Raw genomic sequence first — 14,119 nt, 5'->3', positions numbered from 1 at the left:
CATTGGGTGCGTATTTTTGGGTGGGTGAGTGGCCCCCACAATCCACTAAAAGCACATCGACCCCCTTTTCCTAAGTTTTCCCCACATATTTGCCTAAAGCCAAAAATATCAAAATTGCCAAAATTGATTTTCTCCTCACCTTGGGAAAATTATTAGGAAGGGACATGACAGTCCTCCCCTCCCGGATGTTGCTTGTCCCCAAGCAACTACAAAACTAGATGCTGCAAGGTCTGTTCATTTTCCCACGTGGCATCCTCTTCTGGCAAGTCCTTCCATTTGACCAGGTACTCCCGGATCACCCTGTTCCTCAACTTCTTCTCCCGAGTCTCCAAGATGATCTCTGGTGTCAAAACCAAGTGCCCCTCATCATCCAAAGGAGGCAACTCAACTGCTGTTGTGATATGTTGTCCCAATGCCTTTTTCAGGCATGAAATGTGGAACACGTTGTGAATCCGGCTCTCCTTAGGTAGCTCTAACTCGTAGGCCACCTCTCCCACCTTCCGGACCACCTTATACGGCCCATAAAACCATGGGCGAAGCTTCTCTGCCCCTTTCTGCTTGAGCATAGATTGCCTGTATGGCTGTAGGCATAAGAAGACCATGTCCCCTACCTCAAAGTGTCTCTCCACCCTATGTTTATCCGCATAGACCTTTTGCTGATTCTAGGCCACCTACAGGTTGTTCTTGAGAGCTAGGAGAATCTCTTGGCTCTCTTGAACCCAATCCTTTGCCCCTGGGGCCCTGCTATCTCCAAACACCATGTCAAAAGAAGAAAGTGCATCATTCCCATAAAGTGCTCGGAAAGTAATCATACCGATGGACATGTGATACATAGTGTTGTAGCAGAACTCCCCGAGGCATCGCCACTTGACCCATGCTCTTTGTTGTCTAGTCACATAGTTGCACAAGTACCCTTCCAGCCATTTGTTCACGATCTTTGTCTGCCTGATGGTTTGTGGATGATAGCTAGTGTTGGGTGTAAGTTTTGTACCCACTCACCGGAATAACTCCTGCCAAAAAGCCCCCATAAACCTATTGTCCCTATCACTCACAATGGTCTTGGGGAGACCGTGCAACCGGAAAACCTCCTGAAAGAACAACTCGGCCACCTGGGAAGCTGAAGATCTCGTGGGAATAACAAAGAAGTGGGCGAACTTGGTCAGCCTGTCGACCACCACATAGATGCAGTCCCGCCCCTGTGCTGCTGGAAGCCCCGTGATAAAATCCATGGATATGCTCTCCCACTTCCTCTTCGGAATGGGGAGCGGTTGTAGCAAACCGGTCGGGTGACTCAGCTCCACTTTGTTCCTCTGGCAATCCACACACTCTCTCACATGTTTCAGCACATCTCCTTTAAGACCCTGCCAGGAGAACCTCTCCCTGACAGTACGGTATGTCTTGAGGAAACCTGGGTGCCCTGCTAGTGGAGAATCATGGGTTGTCTGCATGATCCTCTCCTTCAGCTGAGATCCTAGCACTAAATAAATCCAGTCCCTATAATAGATCACATCGTCCATCACCCGGAATCGGTCATCTCGGTGCATGTCGTCCAAAATGTCGTTGGCTTGCCTATCCTTACTCAACAAATAGTTGAGCCTTCCAATCCTGTGTGACATCCATCAAAGATAGAGCTGCGGGTCTCCTAGAGAGGGCATCAACTACCACATTGTGCTTTCCCTTCACATACTCTATCTCAAAATCGTAAGCCTAGAGCTTACTCACCCATTTCTATTGCCTCTCCTCTAAGGACTGTTGCTCAAGGAGGAAGCGAAGACTATTGTGATACGTCTTCACTTTGAATCGGTTGCACACCAAATATTGTCTGAATTTGGCCAACGCATGCATCACTACCAACATCTCCTTGTCGTACACAGAGTACAACCGCTCGTGAGGCTACAATTTCCTGCTCTCAAACGCAATAAGGATGGCCCCCTGTGTCAAAACGGCCCCAATCCCTTCACTGGACACATCGCACTCCAGCACAAATGGTCGTGTGAAATTCGTCAATGCTAAGACCGGACAGGCCTCATGACCCCTCTTGAGGCGCGTGAAGGCCTCCTCTGCCACCTGCGTCCACCCAAAATCTCCCCTCTTCGTCAAATCCGTAAGAGGTGTCGCAAGTTGTGAGAACCCTCTCACAAATCTCCGGTAGTACGTACAAATGCCCAGGAAACCCCTCAGCTCCATCACGTTCCTAGGTGTGGGCCAATCTAGAATTGCCTGAATCTTCTCCTAATGCACCTTTACTCCATCCTCCCCAATCACATGCCCTAAGTACAACATCTTTGTTAGCCCAAACTCACATTTGGACAACTTCGCATACAGCTGCTACTCCTCAAGTATGCGAAGCACCTCCTCCAAATGTTGAAGATGCTCCTCCCATGTTCTGTTGTAAATGAGTATGTCGTCAAAGAAGACTAGAACAAAACATCTCAGTTGTTTACGGAACACATGATTCATACAGGACTGGAATGTGGTCGGGGCATTGGTTAGCCCAAAGGGCATCACCAAGAACTCAAAGTGTTTGTAATGGCAGCGAAAGGCAATCTTCGGGATATCCTGCTCCCTCATGTGAATCTGGTGGTACCCTAAGCGCAAATCTATCTTAGAGAAGTATTTAGCTCCCCTAAGCTTGTCCATTAGCTCATCTATGTGCGAAATGGGGTACCTGTTCTTCAAGGTCTTTTTATTGAGAGGTTGGTAATCTATGCACATGCGCAGCGTCCCATCTTTCTTCTTCACCAGCACCACAGAAGAAGCAAATGGACTCGAGCTCGGCCTGATGTGTCCCAACCTCAACAACTCCTGAAGGGCCCCATCCTTATAGGCTGTTTGGGTGCCTATAAGGGTTGGTGATGACTGCGTTCACCCCCTCCTCTAGCCCAATGGTGTGCTCAAACCCCCAGTCTGGCGGTCTACCTGGTGGGACATCCCCAAAAACCCCCTGGTGCTTCTCCAACAGGGCTAGTATATCTGGATGTATGACCTGTGTCTTTGTCCCCAACTCCGAAATCCATAGCTCAACTGCCCACTCCACATCTCCATGGCGCAGATCTGCCTCCATCCGGTGGGCTGAAACTGTCTGAGGGGGATAAGAGTGCATGCCCCTCAGTATTACCAGCTTCCCATCCAGACCCTGGAACTCCATCTCGAGTTTCTGCCAATCAGTCGTGACCTTCCCCAACGCATACAACCATTGGACACCCAACACCACATTGGTGTCTGGGAAATCAATGTTATGAATAAAAAATATGTAGAAAATAATGTAAATGACAATAATCATAAATAATTATTACTTAATTAGTATTTAGGTTGAAGAGGCATGTCTAAATGAGACATGACTCTCCATGAAGAGACACCTGCTTGGTATATAAGCAAGCCTCTCGTTCTCATTGTATCATTCTTATTCATACTTTCTAATATATAATATTTGTATCCTCATGGATATCTTTATATTCCAAGTCTTCTGGAGTAATTAATCTGTATAAGGAACTTTGTTCGCTTCATTTGGTATCAGAGCAGTCGATCCTCTGGCTGCTTCACTGCTGCACAGAGCCACGCTCTTTGATCCAGGCCCTTGGCCATCGACTCTTCGTCAACTTTATTGTTGTTGCAGTTCAAGCGTTACGCTACAATTGGAGTTTCTCCATCTCGCCATCAGGCTCTTAGCCACATAGAAAGAGTACAAAAAAAAAAACTAAAGTCATTTAAAAAGAAACAGTTATATACGTAAAGAAGAAAAAGAGAGCTACATATAAAGTCAGAAATAAAAAGAAGAAATTATATAAAAAGAGATTAAAAAATTATATTGAAAAAAAAGGAAAGAAAATAATATATATAGAGTCAAAAAAAGGAAGGAAAAGGACGTTAATATATATATATATATATATATACTTACTTGGGCTGACAGCGACTGTCGTCAACCATCTGTCGTCGTTGCTGACCGAAGCTGCCAACATCTCCACTGCCCAACAACAACATCTATAATTATAAACTGAATATCAGCCATTCACCGCATCTCTTGCCACCTTGCCAGCCGCCATACACAAATGTCTAGTCCATTGGCTATCTTTCCTGACACCCGCCACTGAAAGAGCACGCACCTTCCTATAACTTCTTTGTCGTCTAGCTACAAGCAGCCCTGCGCTCTTGCTCACTGCCTCTATCGACCTTGTTCAATCGTTGTTCACTCTATCACTTAGCCATCGATATTCCAACTATCGCAATCGTTTTTTTTTCCAATAAAATTCGGAGCCATCATTTGTATCAATGACAATTCAATTACAAAATTGTTCCTCTATATTAGTTGTGACGGTTCGTACGGACACATTCATACAAATCCCATTTGGTTAAGTATATGAAGATAACCATCATAAGGAATCTAAGTGCAATTTTATTTAATGGAAGAATTATTTCAATTTTTATTAAAGTTATATACATCTAGTATTAGACGATAATTAAACTACCTTAAAGTATAAGGAAACATAAGAGAAAGTGAAAGAAGTCATTAATATTAAGGAGGAATAAATAAAAAAGAAAAAAGATTTGAACATTTGATTAAGGCTCATAAGAATATAAAAAGGCCAACATATAAAAAGTATTCAGATTATTTAAATATAAAAGGAGATGGTTCAAAATTAAAAAAGAAAGGGTTCATAATAAATAAAAAAGAAGTATTTTTTACATGAGGAAGTTATCTTTATATAAGATAAAGTGACTAAGAAGAATATTAAAGTGGTCATTTAATAATTAAAGGTATTTATAAGAAGAATTATTGAGGTGAAGTGAATTATTGAAGTTAATAAGTGAAGGCTTAAAAAAAAAAAGGTGAAAAGGTAATAAAGGGATAGTTTTAAAAGTTCAAGTTGACATATTGTTGACATAAAAATATCAACACAAAATGGAGTTTAAATCAGAGATAAAAGAAGAAAGATTTCCAGAAACCTTAATCGGTTATGCTAAAGTATTATTTAAACTTAAAGGAACTCTCGCAGGAAAAGATGTCACTATTGCTATCTCTCCCACAGAAGATAAAAATTATATAACGCCTAAAATCGCAAACCAATTAGTAGTTTCGGAGTCAAATATAATCGAAAAATTAGACTGTTTAAAAAAAAAAGCAATACGAAATAACTGATTTACAGTTAAACATTGGCGATTATACATGTATATCGCAATTCTCGGTTCAATCCCTATTGACTGACCCAAGTGACATTATTCTGGGATCCCCATGGATGGAAACCCTAGGTTCCTTCATCTTGAATATGAAAAAGAAGTTTTTGACGTTTTCATACAAAAAGAAAAAAACAACATTTCAAGATGTTACATTGAAGCCAAATTCAGTAATGCCAGATGACATACAAGATATTTCAAAAGTAATTTTTCAAGAAGGTAAAAAAGTTCTACAAAATATGCAAGGAGAAGTTGACAAGATCACTGCTAACAAAAATGAAGAAGTTTCTCGGCTTAAAAACCATAGTGAAAAATTATTGACGCAAATTAAGAAGCTTAAGAAGGATATGAAGTCATTAGAAAACAAGGTACAACAACTTATCGAGAAGGAAGCATCAAATGCAGGAATTCAAGTTGACAAAAAAACAACAGATACCGATCTAGTGAATATGGCAACTCAAGAAGAAGACAAGTCAGTTGAAGAAAAGACACACTTAGATGTTGCAGTTCAGATGATAAACATCCCAAGTGAAGTTTCTGTAACCAACTCAATAATGTCGACACCTGAAGTAAATCAAAAAATTTCCACACACTTAATAAGGGAATGTCAAACCAAAAAAGTTCCCTATCGGCATCTAAATCATGAAAGTAGACAACTCAACCATGCTACATATCCGGACCATTCAGAACAAAAACAACAAACTGATGTTCCAGAGAATAATGATGTAACCTCAATCCAATCCTATGATGACAAGTCATTACAAAATTTTAGCAATTAGAATATTCCACAAAAGATTAATCTAGGATGGTCTGATCCCTTCTCAGTGTGATAGTTTTTTTTTGTCAATTAGAAGATCATATCAGCTTGTATCAACGAAGATGATTGTTCCGAGATAGAAAGACATTCGAAGCCGAAAAAGAGATCAAGCCTTTTTCATTAACAAGCTTTGAGGACAAAGCTTTTGGAGGAGGAAGGCAATGTTATGAATAAAAAATATGTAGAAAATAATGTAAATGACAATAATCATAAATAATTATTAGTTAAATAGTAATTAGGTCGAAGAGGCATGTCTAAATGAGACATGACTCTCCATGAAGAGACACCTACTTGGTATATAAGCAAGCCTCTCGTTCTCATTGTATCATTCTTATTCATACTTTCTAATATATAATATTTGTATCCTCATGGATATCTTTATATTCCAAGTCTTCTGGAGTAATTAATCTGTAGAAGGAACTTTGTTCACTTCAAGATATCTTGCTCCCTCATGTGAATCTAGTGGTACCCTGAGCGTAGATCTTAGAGAAGTATTTAGCTCCCCTAAGCTCATCAATCAGCTCATCTATGTGCAAAATGGGGTACTTGTTCTTCAAGGTCTTTTTATTGAGAGTCTAGTAGTCTATGCACATGCACAGCGTCCCATCTTTCTTCTTCACCAGCACCACGGAAGAAGCAAATGGACTCGAGCTAGGCCTGATGTGTCCCAACCTCAACAACTCCTGAATGGCCTGCTCTATCTCATCCTTATAGGCCTTTGGGTGCCTATAACGGGTGGTGATGACTGCGTTTACGCCCTCCTCTAGCTCAATGGTGTGCTCTAACCCCCAGTCTGACAGTCTACCTGGTGGGACATCCCCAAAAACCCCCTGGTGCTTCTCCAACAGGGCTAGTATATCTGGATGTGTGACCTGTATCTTTGTCCCCAACTCCGAAATTTGTAGCTCAACTGCCCACTCCACATCTCCATGGCGCAAATCTGCCTCCATCCAATGGGCTGAAACTGTCTGAGGGGGATAAGAGTGCATGCCCCTCAGTATTACTAGCTTCCCATCCGGACCCTGGAACTCCATCTCGAGTTTCTGCCAATCGGTTGTGACCTTCCCCAACGCATACAACCACTGGACACCCAACACTACATTGGTGTCTGGGACATCAACCACAATGAAATGGTGAGTGAGTGAGTAGTTCCCCATCCTCAAGGTCAACCCGAGCACATACTTGGTACACTGCATGGTCCGGTCTCCACCAAATTTTAAGAAACGTGGGTGGACGTCGGGGTCTTAAATACTTATAAATATAAAATATAAATCGATGAATCATATAACTGAAACAAATTTAAAATGAAAAGCATGATTATTGATATCATTATCATATAAATTATAATCATACATCATACATGTAAGTTTGTAACTGTACAGTGTAACTACTAGTCTACTAAGTTACTAACAATGCACAATGAAAATAAATTATAAAATTATAAATGTTTAAATTGTTAAACTTTAAACCATATTGATGTTCCACTTCCAACTATGAACATTGAATACTGAATATTGAAATAAAATTATAAAAGACAAGTTTGATACATCAAGAGTCAAAAATTTTAATTTTATAGAGTCAAAATAACATAAGAACATATGAAAAAATAAATGAGCATAATTTCTCAAGGTAATCCATTCAATGAAAGAGCAAACAGAAGGCTGCTTGTTGATGGCGACAACGTTCCGTTCAACAAAGGAGCAGACAGAAGGCTGCTTGGCGATGGTGGCTGTGTTTAGTTCAACGAAGGAGCAAACATAATGTAAACCCTTCCCGGTCGGTCAAAAAATATTCAAAATTACGATTTTTTTGTTTCATAAAAAAAATTGTGAAATTTTTCTAGGGAAACAACCCCTCAATACCCCTTAAGACCCCTGTCGCCTGGGAAACGACCCCTTTCAAGTTTCCTCATATACCCTGTTTTTTGGGAGCGTGGGGAAATGACCCCCTCTCATCCCCAAGTCCCCGGAGCGCGAGGGAGCTTGGAAATTCAACCCCCAGGTGGGGGGACGAGACCCCGTGGAACACAGATCAAATGTAGTTGTCTGGATGCCCCTACGCTCCACCATCTGGGCATCAATAAAATTATGGGCAGCCCCACTGTCAACCAAGACTAACACACGATGCCCTTGTACAGTCCCCCTGACCCGGATTGTCAAATACTTCGGCACACCTCGAAGTAAAGCGAGGACTCCCCCGGTTGGGGCAAACAGACCTCCTCTAGGTGGTGGTGGTGGTGGCCCTCCTGCTGATGGCCCCCCTTCATCTCCCGACTCCTCTCCTGCCTCGGTCTCCTCCTCAGGCTCACTATCTGAAAACACCTCGATGAAATGGGCTTTGCCCTTGGTACACTTGTGCCCTGGTGCCCAAGGCTCCTGGCACGTGAAGCACAACCTCCTCCTCCTGAGGTCCCTCCGGGTGTCATCATCCAACTAGCTACGTCCTCCATCTCTTTGTGGTGGCCTCACATCTCTGTTCCCCGACGGAACTGTGGGTCTTGTGGGGACAAAAGCCCGATTCTTGGGCACTGCATCAATCATGTCCTAGGTCCTAGAAATGGCATCCTGTAGTGATGCGGGCTTGTAAGCTCTCACCTAGCCACGTAGAGGCTCAACAAGCCCCTCCACAAACAGCATGATCAGTCGTGCCTCTGAAATATCTGTCACCATCACTGCAAGTCTCTAGAACTCTGTAATGTAGACCTCTGCGCTGCTAGTCTATCTCAAGTGGGCCAGCTCCCGGAAGTGTAGCTCTGGGTCCTTCCTTTCAAACCTCTCCAACAATCTCCTGGTGAACTTCATATAAGTGGTGATGTGAAGGTGCCCCAACATGATCAACCCATGATACCACCACTCCTGGGCATCACCCTCCAAGTGAAGGGTGGCAAAGCATATGGCATCAGCTTCCCTCATGGGATTCAGGTGAAAGTATGTATCGAGTTTTTGGATCCATGCCCTAGCTGAGCTCTTTGCTGACCCATCAAAATTTGGGAGTGTGATCTTCCCCGATAGCTTCTGCACATCTTTGTTGGATGCTCCTCTATAGTGGCCTCCAACCCCAGTAGCGCGCCTCTCCTTGAGGTGAATGTACTCTCCAAAAGACATCACCCTCTTGATCCAGCCATCCAGCCCCTCGTACTCATCAATGCCTGATGCAACAGAATGCACCAAATCCGCAACTGGGTCTGGCTCTCTCTCTGGCTCAGCCTCCTCCATGAAATGAGGCATCGTGGGGCGGTCAGCTTGCCCATGTTGTGGGGTGTGTGGAGGCTGATAGGTACGACTGCCTCCTCCTGCTCTGGAACCCCCTTCACCTTGAGGTTCTCCCTCCAGCCTTCCACCCATCTGCAGGCCCATCACCTGTTGCATCATATCCATCATCAACTGCCCTTGCCTCATCATCTGTTGGTTGGCCCTCAATAGCTCCTCTAAGACCTAGTCCGTGTTCCTCTGTCTGGGCTGCTCATTGTCCTCCTAGTTCTCCATCTGACCTCTAACGTTATCCACTTCAGTGTCTGAAAATGGGTCTGGCCCCTCTTCTCTACCTCGACCCCTACCTCTGCCTCTACCACTGCCTCTCTGGAAAACCAGTCCCTGATATCTTGGTGGCATCACTCGCTCTTGTTCCCCAATCTAGCCAAGAACATGCTCTAATACCAATGTAACGTTCCAATTTACAGAGATAATAAAGACATGCAACAATTACAACACAGAAATTTCCTCAATAAACACACATGTAAACAGAAATTTCCCCGAAACACCAAATTGGCCAATTTTTATTAATTATAACTATTGGAGTACAATATGAGATGGAAGGAGTGCACCTGCGCTTGAACAAGGCAAGCTACAAGCCTCAAGTGGATGATAAAATAGTGCCTAGCTGCTGTAATCTTTGTTGCCTCCAAAATACTACGTTGTCCCCTAAAAATTGCTCTTCTGGCTAACTTCCAGCTCTGATTTACCCCCTCAAAACAACCCAGAAATTTCTGTAACTTTGGGGATGTACTCCTCTCCAAAAACCCACAAAGGGTTTTGCTTGGTTTTGACTTGCCAACTTTGACCCCTTGGGGATTGGCCCTCTCTAACGGTGGTGCTCACTGCCTGCAGCTGAAACTGCTGTAACTTGCTGCTATAAGACTGCAAACCATCCCAAATCAGACTCCCAATAATCTCTCCGCAACCCAGCTCCCAAATCCTCCTGCTAAACCTCCAACCAAGATGTCCCTCTCTAGTGACTGCGCAGTCCAGAGTGGGGATGACGCAGTCCCTCCAACCTGCAATTCGAACTGGGTGTATGGCTGGCTCTACTGCTGCAAATTCTCCTCTAGAAGATGACAATTCGATGTGGGCAATGGAAGCCCTCCTAGGGTGGCACTCGAAGTCCATTGAAGAGGGGTGAGCTTCACTCCTTGGGAAGCTCTTGCGCTGAACAGCACTCTGCAGCTTAGCTAAACAGCCAAAGCAACAATGAAATTCTTCAAATGATCAAAAGCCCCAAATGCTGCTCACTTCATCTTATTTATGCTTGCTCCCTTGAGCCCCATGTGGGTCCTCATCAAATATTTTGAACCCCACTTAGGAAATTCGAATTGCCTTCATGGGGTGCGTATTTTTGGGTGGGTGAGTGGCCCCCACAATCCACTAAAAGCACATCGACCTCATTTTCCTATGTTCCCCCACATATTTGCCTAAAGCCAGAAATATCAAAATTGCCAAAATTGATTTTCTCCTCACCTTGGAAAAATTATGAGGAAGGGACATGACATTTATCATTTTATGCAATTAAATAACTTGTTAATGTAAAGAACAAGTAGGAGATTGTAAACCACTAATTGCAGTAGGGGTTTCCGATGTGTTAGATTCAGGAATTTTCACATAGGATTGGCTTACACAATATCCAATGTCTTTGGTTTTAGATTGTATTTGCCACATCCTTTCTCAAGAACTAAATTAATTCCAAAATCTAATGGTTGAAGAGATTTGATAGAGAGCTGTGATCCTTTCAGTCAATATTGTGCAATATCCTTGCTAAATGAGCAACTTTGTAGCATTACTATGGATTCCAACTAGGTGATGTATGGAATGATTTACTGCCTCGTTGGTAATCACTGTTCTGATTTTTCAGATAGCATTACAATCTCAACACGAGGATGATGCAAATCAATTTAATGTTTTATAATGTTATTCGATAGTTTTCCATAGCTGCAACTTAGTCAAATCTGACACAAGTGTTTTCTAGGATTCAATCCTAGGTGTAAATTAAACATCCAATAATACGTACATGCTATAGTGATTCAGCTCTAAATGACTTCAAATAGAATAACCAAAATACAGAAACAGCCAATTCTTCTATGTGATTATGGAACAGAAATCTCAGTGAAATTGCTATCCTCTGATAGTCATATTTTATATTTTTTATGAAACTTGATGAAAGACTCCAACTTTCTAAATATTGCAGACTCCAACTTTCTTTCTATCAAATCTTTTCAACTGTTGGATATTGGAACTATTTAAATTTTAAACTATCGATAGAGAATGTGGCAACTACACTAAACCAACTGGATTTGTATATGTTCATCCTACGTGTAGTCTGACAACCTATTAATAATAATACTACCTATTATATTACCTATAAATACTGAGGTGGTCATTTAATCAAGCAATTAAAAGTTAGGGTAAAAGCAGTGACAGATAACATCTCTTCATATTTAATTTTATATATTTAACATCTCGGGCCAGGTCCCAACCAAAGAAAACCAATCCCAACTAAAAATCACCCTTTATCAAAGAGCTTATATAAAAATGCAATGAGGAAATACAACATAAGGAAAAAGAGAAATCTAAGTACACTTATAGAGATGAGACAAATACAAATTTTCAGTCTTCATGTCTGAAATAAAGACAGCTGATATCTCAAATGTTATCCCTGTGCCTATTCTATCAATTTCAGTAGTGAAGACAAATACTAAGAATATAAATTTAAGAAAGAAGAGAAGACAGTCAATTAAAAGGGATAGTGAGAACATACTTTGAGGCCTTCATCTACGTGTTTTAAATACTGGTTGTCCTGTGAAATGCTTGAAAAGATGTTGAATACACAAACAACATCATGCAACGTCTGCAAAAAACACCTTCATGAGAAATTTCACCTCTGGAGTTAAAGTACAGGTTGCTAATGATAATAATAAAAAATGGTTATATTTACAAAGAAATGTTGTCGTCTAAAACATATAGGTTTATAACAAAACATGCACCTTTCATATATCCCAAACCTAAAACATATATTGATTTTCATAAAAACTGAAGAGTGTCAAAGAAAATGATTGACATCCAAAACAGCTAACTAGAATCTTAAAAAGCCCTACAGCAATTTAAATCTCAGGTTTTACAAATTGAGTCAAACAAGGAGAGAGAACATTTTTACGTCTTAAACTACCAAAGGGTAGAGCATGAATATGTAACGAAAAAGGCTAGAGTCAAGACCAACAGTCAATCATTTTCGCAAGATGGAAGGAGGCATTGTCGGGCTGTTAATAACATCCTCCAGCCAACCACATGAGTTTTCCTTAATGTGTAGAGATTAAAAGGCACACTTCGAAGCAATTGCAAATCACCCAGTGAATAAAATGCAACCATAAACAAGAAAAGATGGCAATAGCCCGTCACTATGCAGAAATGACAGGAGCAATATCTATTTATTGGACAATGATAACAGAAAGAAATAAGAAGAGTTACACCTCAGCCTCATCTCTTCTTATTGAAGCAGAATTACACTTCTTCAAAGATTATTACCACAGTTTCACAAGTAACTTCAGCCATCAAATTGACCCATAAAAAATACAAAGAAGAGATGATGAACCTCAACTTGTGTTGGAATTGTAACTAGGTTCGGTCTTCATAATTGTCCTTGTATCAGTATGTATCTTATGTAAAACAAAAGAAATTATTTAATTATTTTTATAGTCAAGCATGTTCTTCATGACCCTTGTAAAAGAAGAAAATTTGTATTTTTGAAGTGTCATTAATCTCTCCAATTTGTCAAGTCAGCCCTCCTAACCATCAAGTTGGCTCTGCTCCGAGAGGTGCCTTTTCGGACAGGGAAACAAGTATATATTGGCACCTATCTTCCACCATTTGGCAACCAATTTCGTAGCATCTGAAGAGGCACAAGTTCAAGCATGATCTGAGGCTAATTTCTCTAGGGGTTGCGTATAAACCTAGGGTTTATAGCGGTAACAGTTGGAATCGACCTCGTGCCACGCGAGCACGAAACCAGTCCAGTTATCAATTCCCCTAGTCACAAAAAAAATGATATCAGATTGGACAATTTCATCTTTGAGCAACATTGTCAACAGAAAATGGAGACAAAATCGGGGAAGCTAGGGGCTAAATGGTACTTGAACTTCTGTAAAACAACCAACTGTGATTATCTGTGAAAATAGATGAACATAACAGCGAAAGGATATGAAATAAATGACAAAACAGGAATCTGAAATTAAAAAACAGCAAACTGAAATGATTCCAAGTACCCAAAAAAAGCCTTTTTCTTTTATGAATTTTTTGTTTTTTTGTTTTTGCCCCAATTATATGATTTTATGGTTTTTTTTCTCATTTTTTTGTTTAAATAATAATGGGAAGTATAATTTAAGTCATTGCCCACTAACTGGCAGATCCTCTATTATGCCATCCAAGTTAGAAAGATAAAAGGTGTTGGGACCCGCTATTGCATCAATAATGTATGGTCCCAACCACAAACTACCAAACATGCCATGGTCTCCAAAGTTTTCATTTCTTTTATGCCACAACAAGACCAAATCACCTACCTGTAAAGATCTATTTCTAGCTCTATGATCAAATATTTTCTTTATTAGACTCTGATAATCCACAAAATGATCATAGGTAGCCCAACGGTCCTCATCAAGCTGTGCAAGGTGGTGAATATGAGCCTGAAGGGCTTCTTGATTGTGTTGAGAAATCTAGGACATTAGCATTAGGGGATTTCTCTTCCATTAGTGATTGCTTGTGAATGCTTTTTACTTCTTTAGATTAGGATCTTCTTCACGTCAGATTATTAGTGTTCTTCTTCATCAAACAGTAACCAATGCATAAACATAAATACACAAGAGACACA

At 41.1% G+C, this 14,119-nt stretch overlaps 1 protein-coding gene across 7 annotated transcripts in view; it reads right to left on the bottom strand.

Annotated features, from left to right (window-relative positions):
* Window positions 1-14,119, bottom strand: part of LOC149138932 (uncharacterized) — a 251,773-nt gene that overhangs the window by 26,603 nt on the left and 211,051 nt on the right. For all 7 annotated transcript variants that reach the window (XM_089452900.1, XM_089452904.1, XM_089452902.1 and 4 more), the window contains one exon: window positions 12,017-12,106. In XM_089452900.1, the coding sequence (XP_089309026.1) occupies window positions 12,017-12,106 (90 nt within the window). The remainder of the gene's footprint in view (window positions 1-12,016; window positions 12,107-14,119) is intronic.

The sequence above is a fragment of the Pinus tabuliformis genome, chromosome X (genome assembly GCF_031772625.1).
Source record: "Pinus tabuliformis cultivar Carrire ecotype Pingquan chromosome X, CPIR1, whole genome shotgun sequence".
NCBI lineage: Eukaryota > Viridiplantae > Streptophyta > Pinopsida > Pinales > Pinaceae > Pinus > Pinus tabuliformis.
The sequence above is the reverse complement of the archived record's forward strand: the minus strand, read 5'-3'. Positions and strand labels throughout refer to the sequence as shown.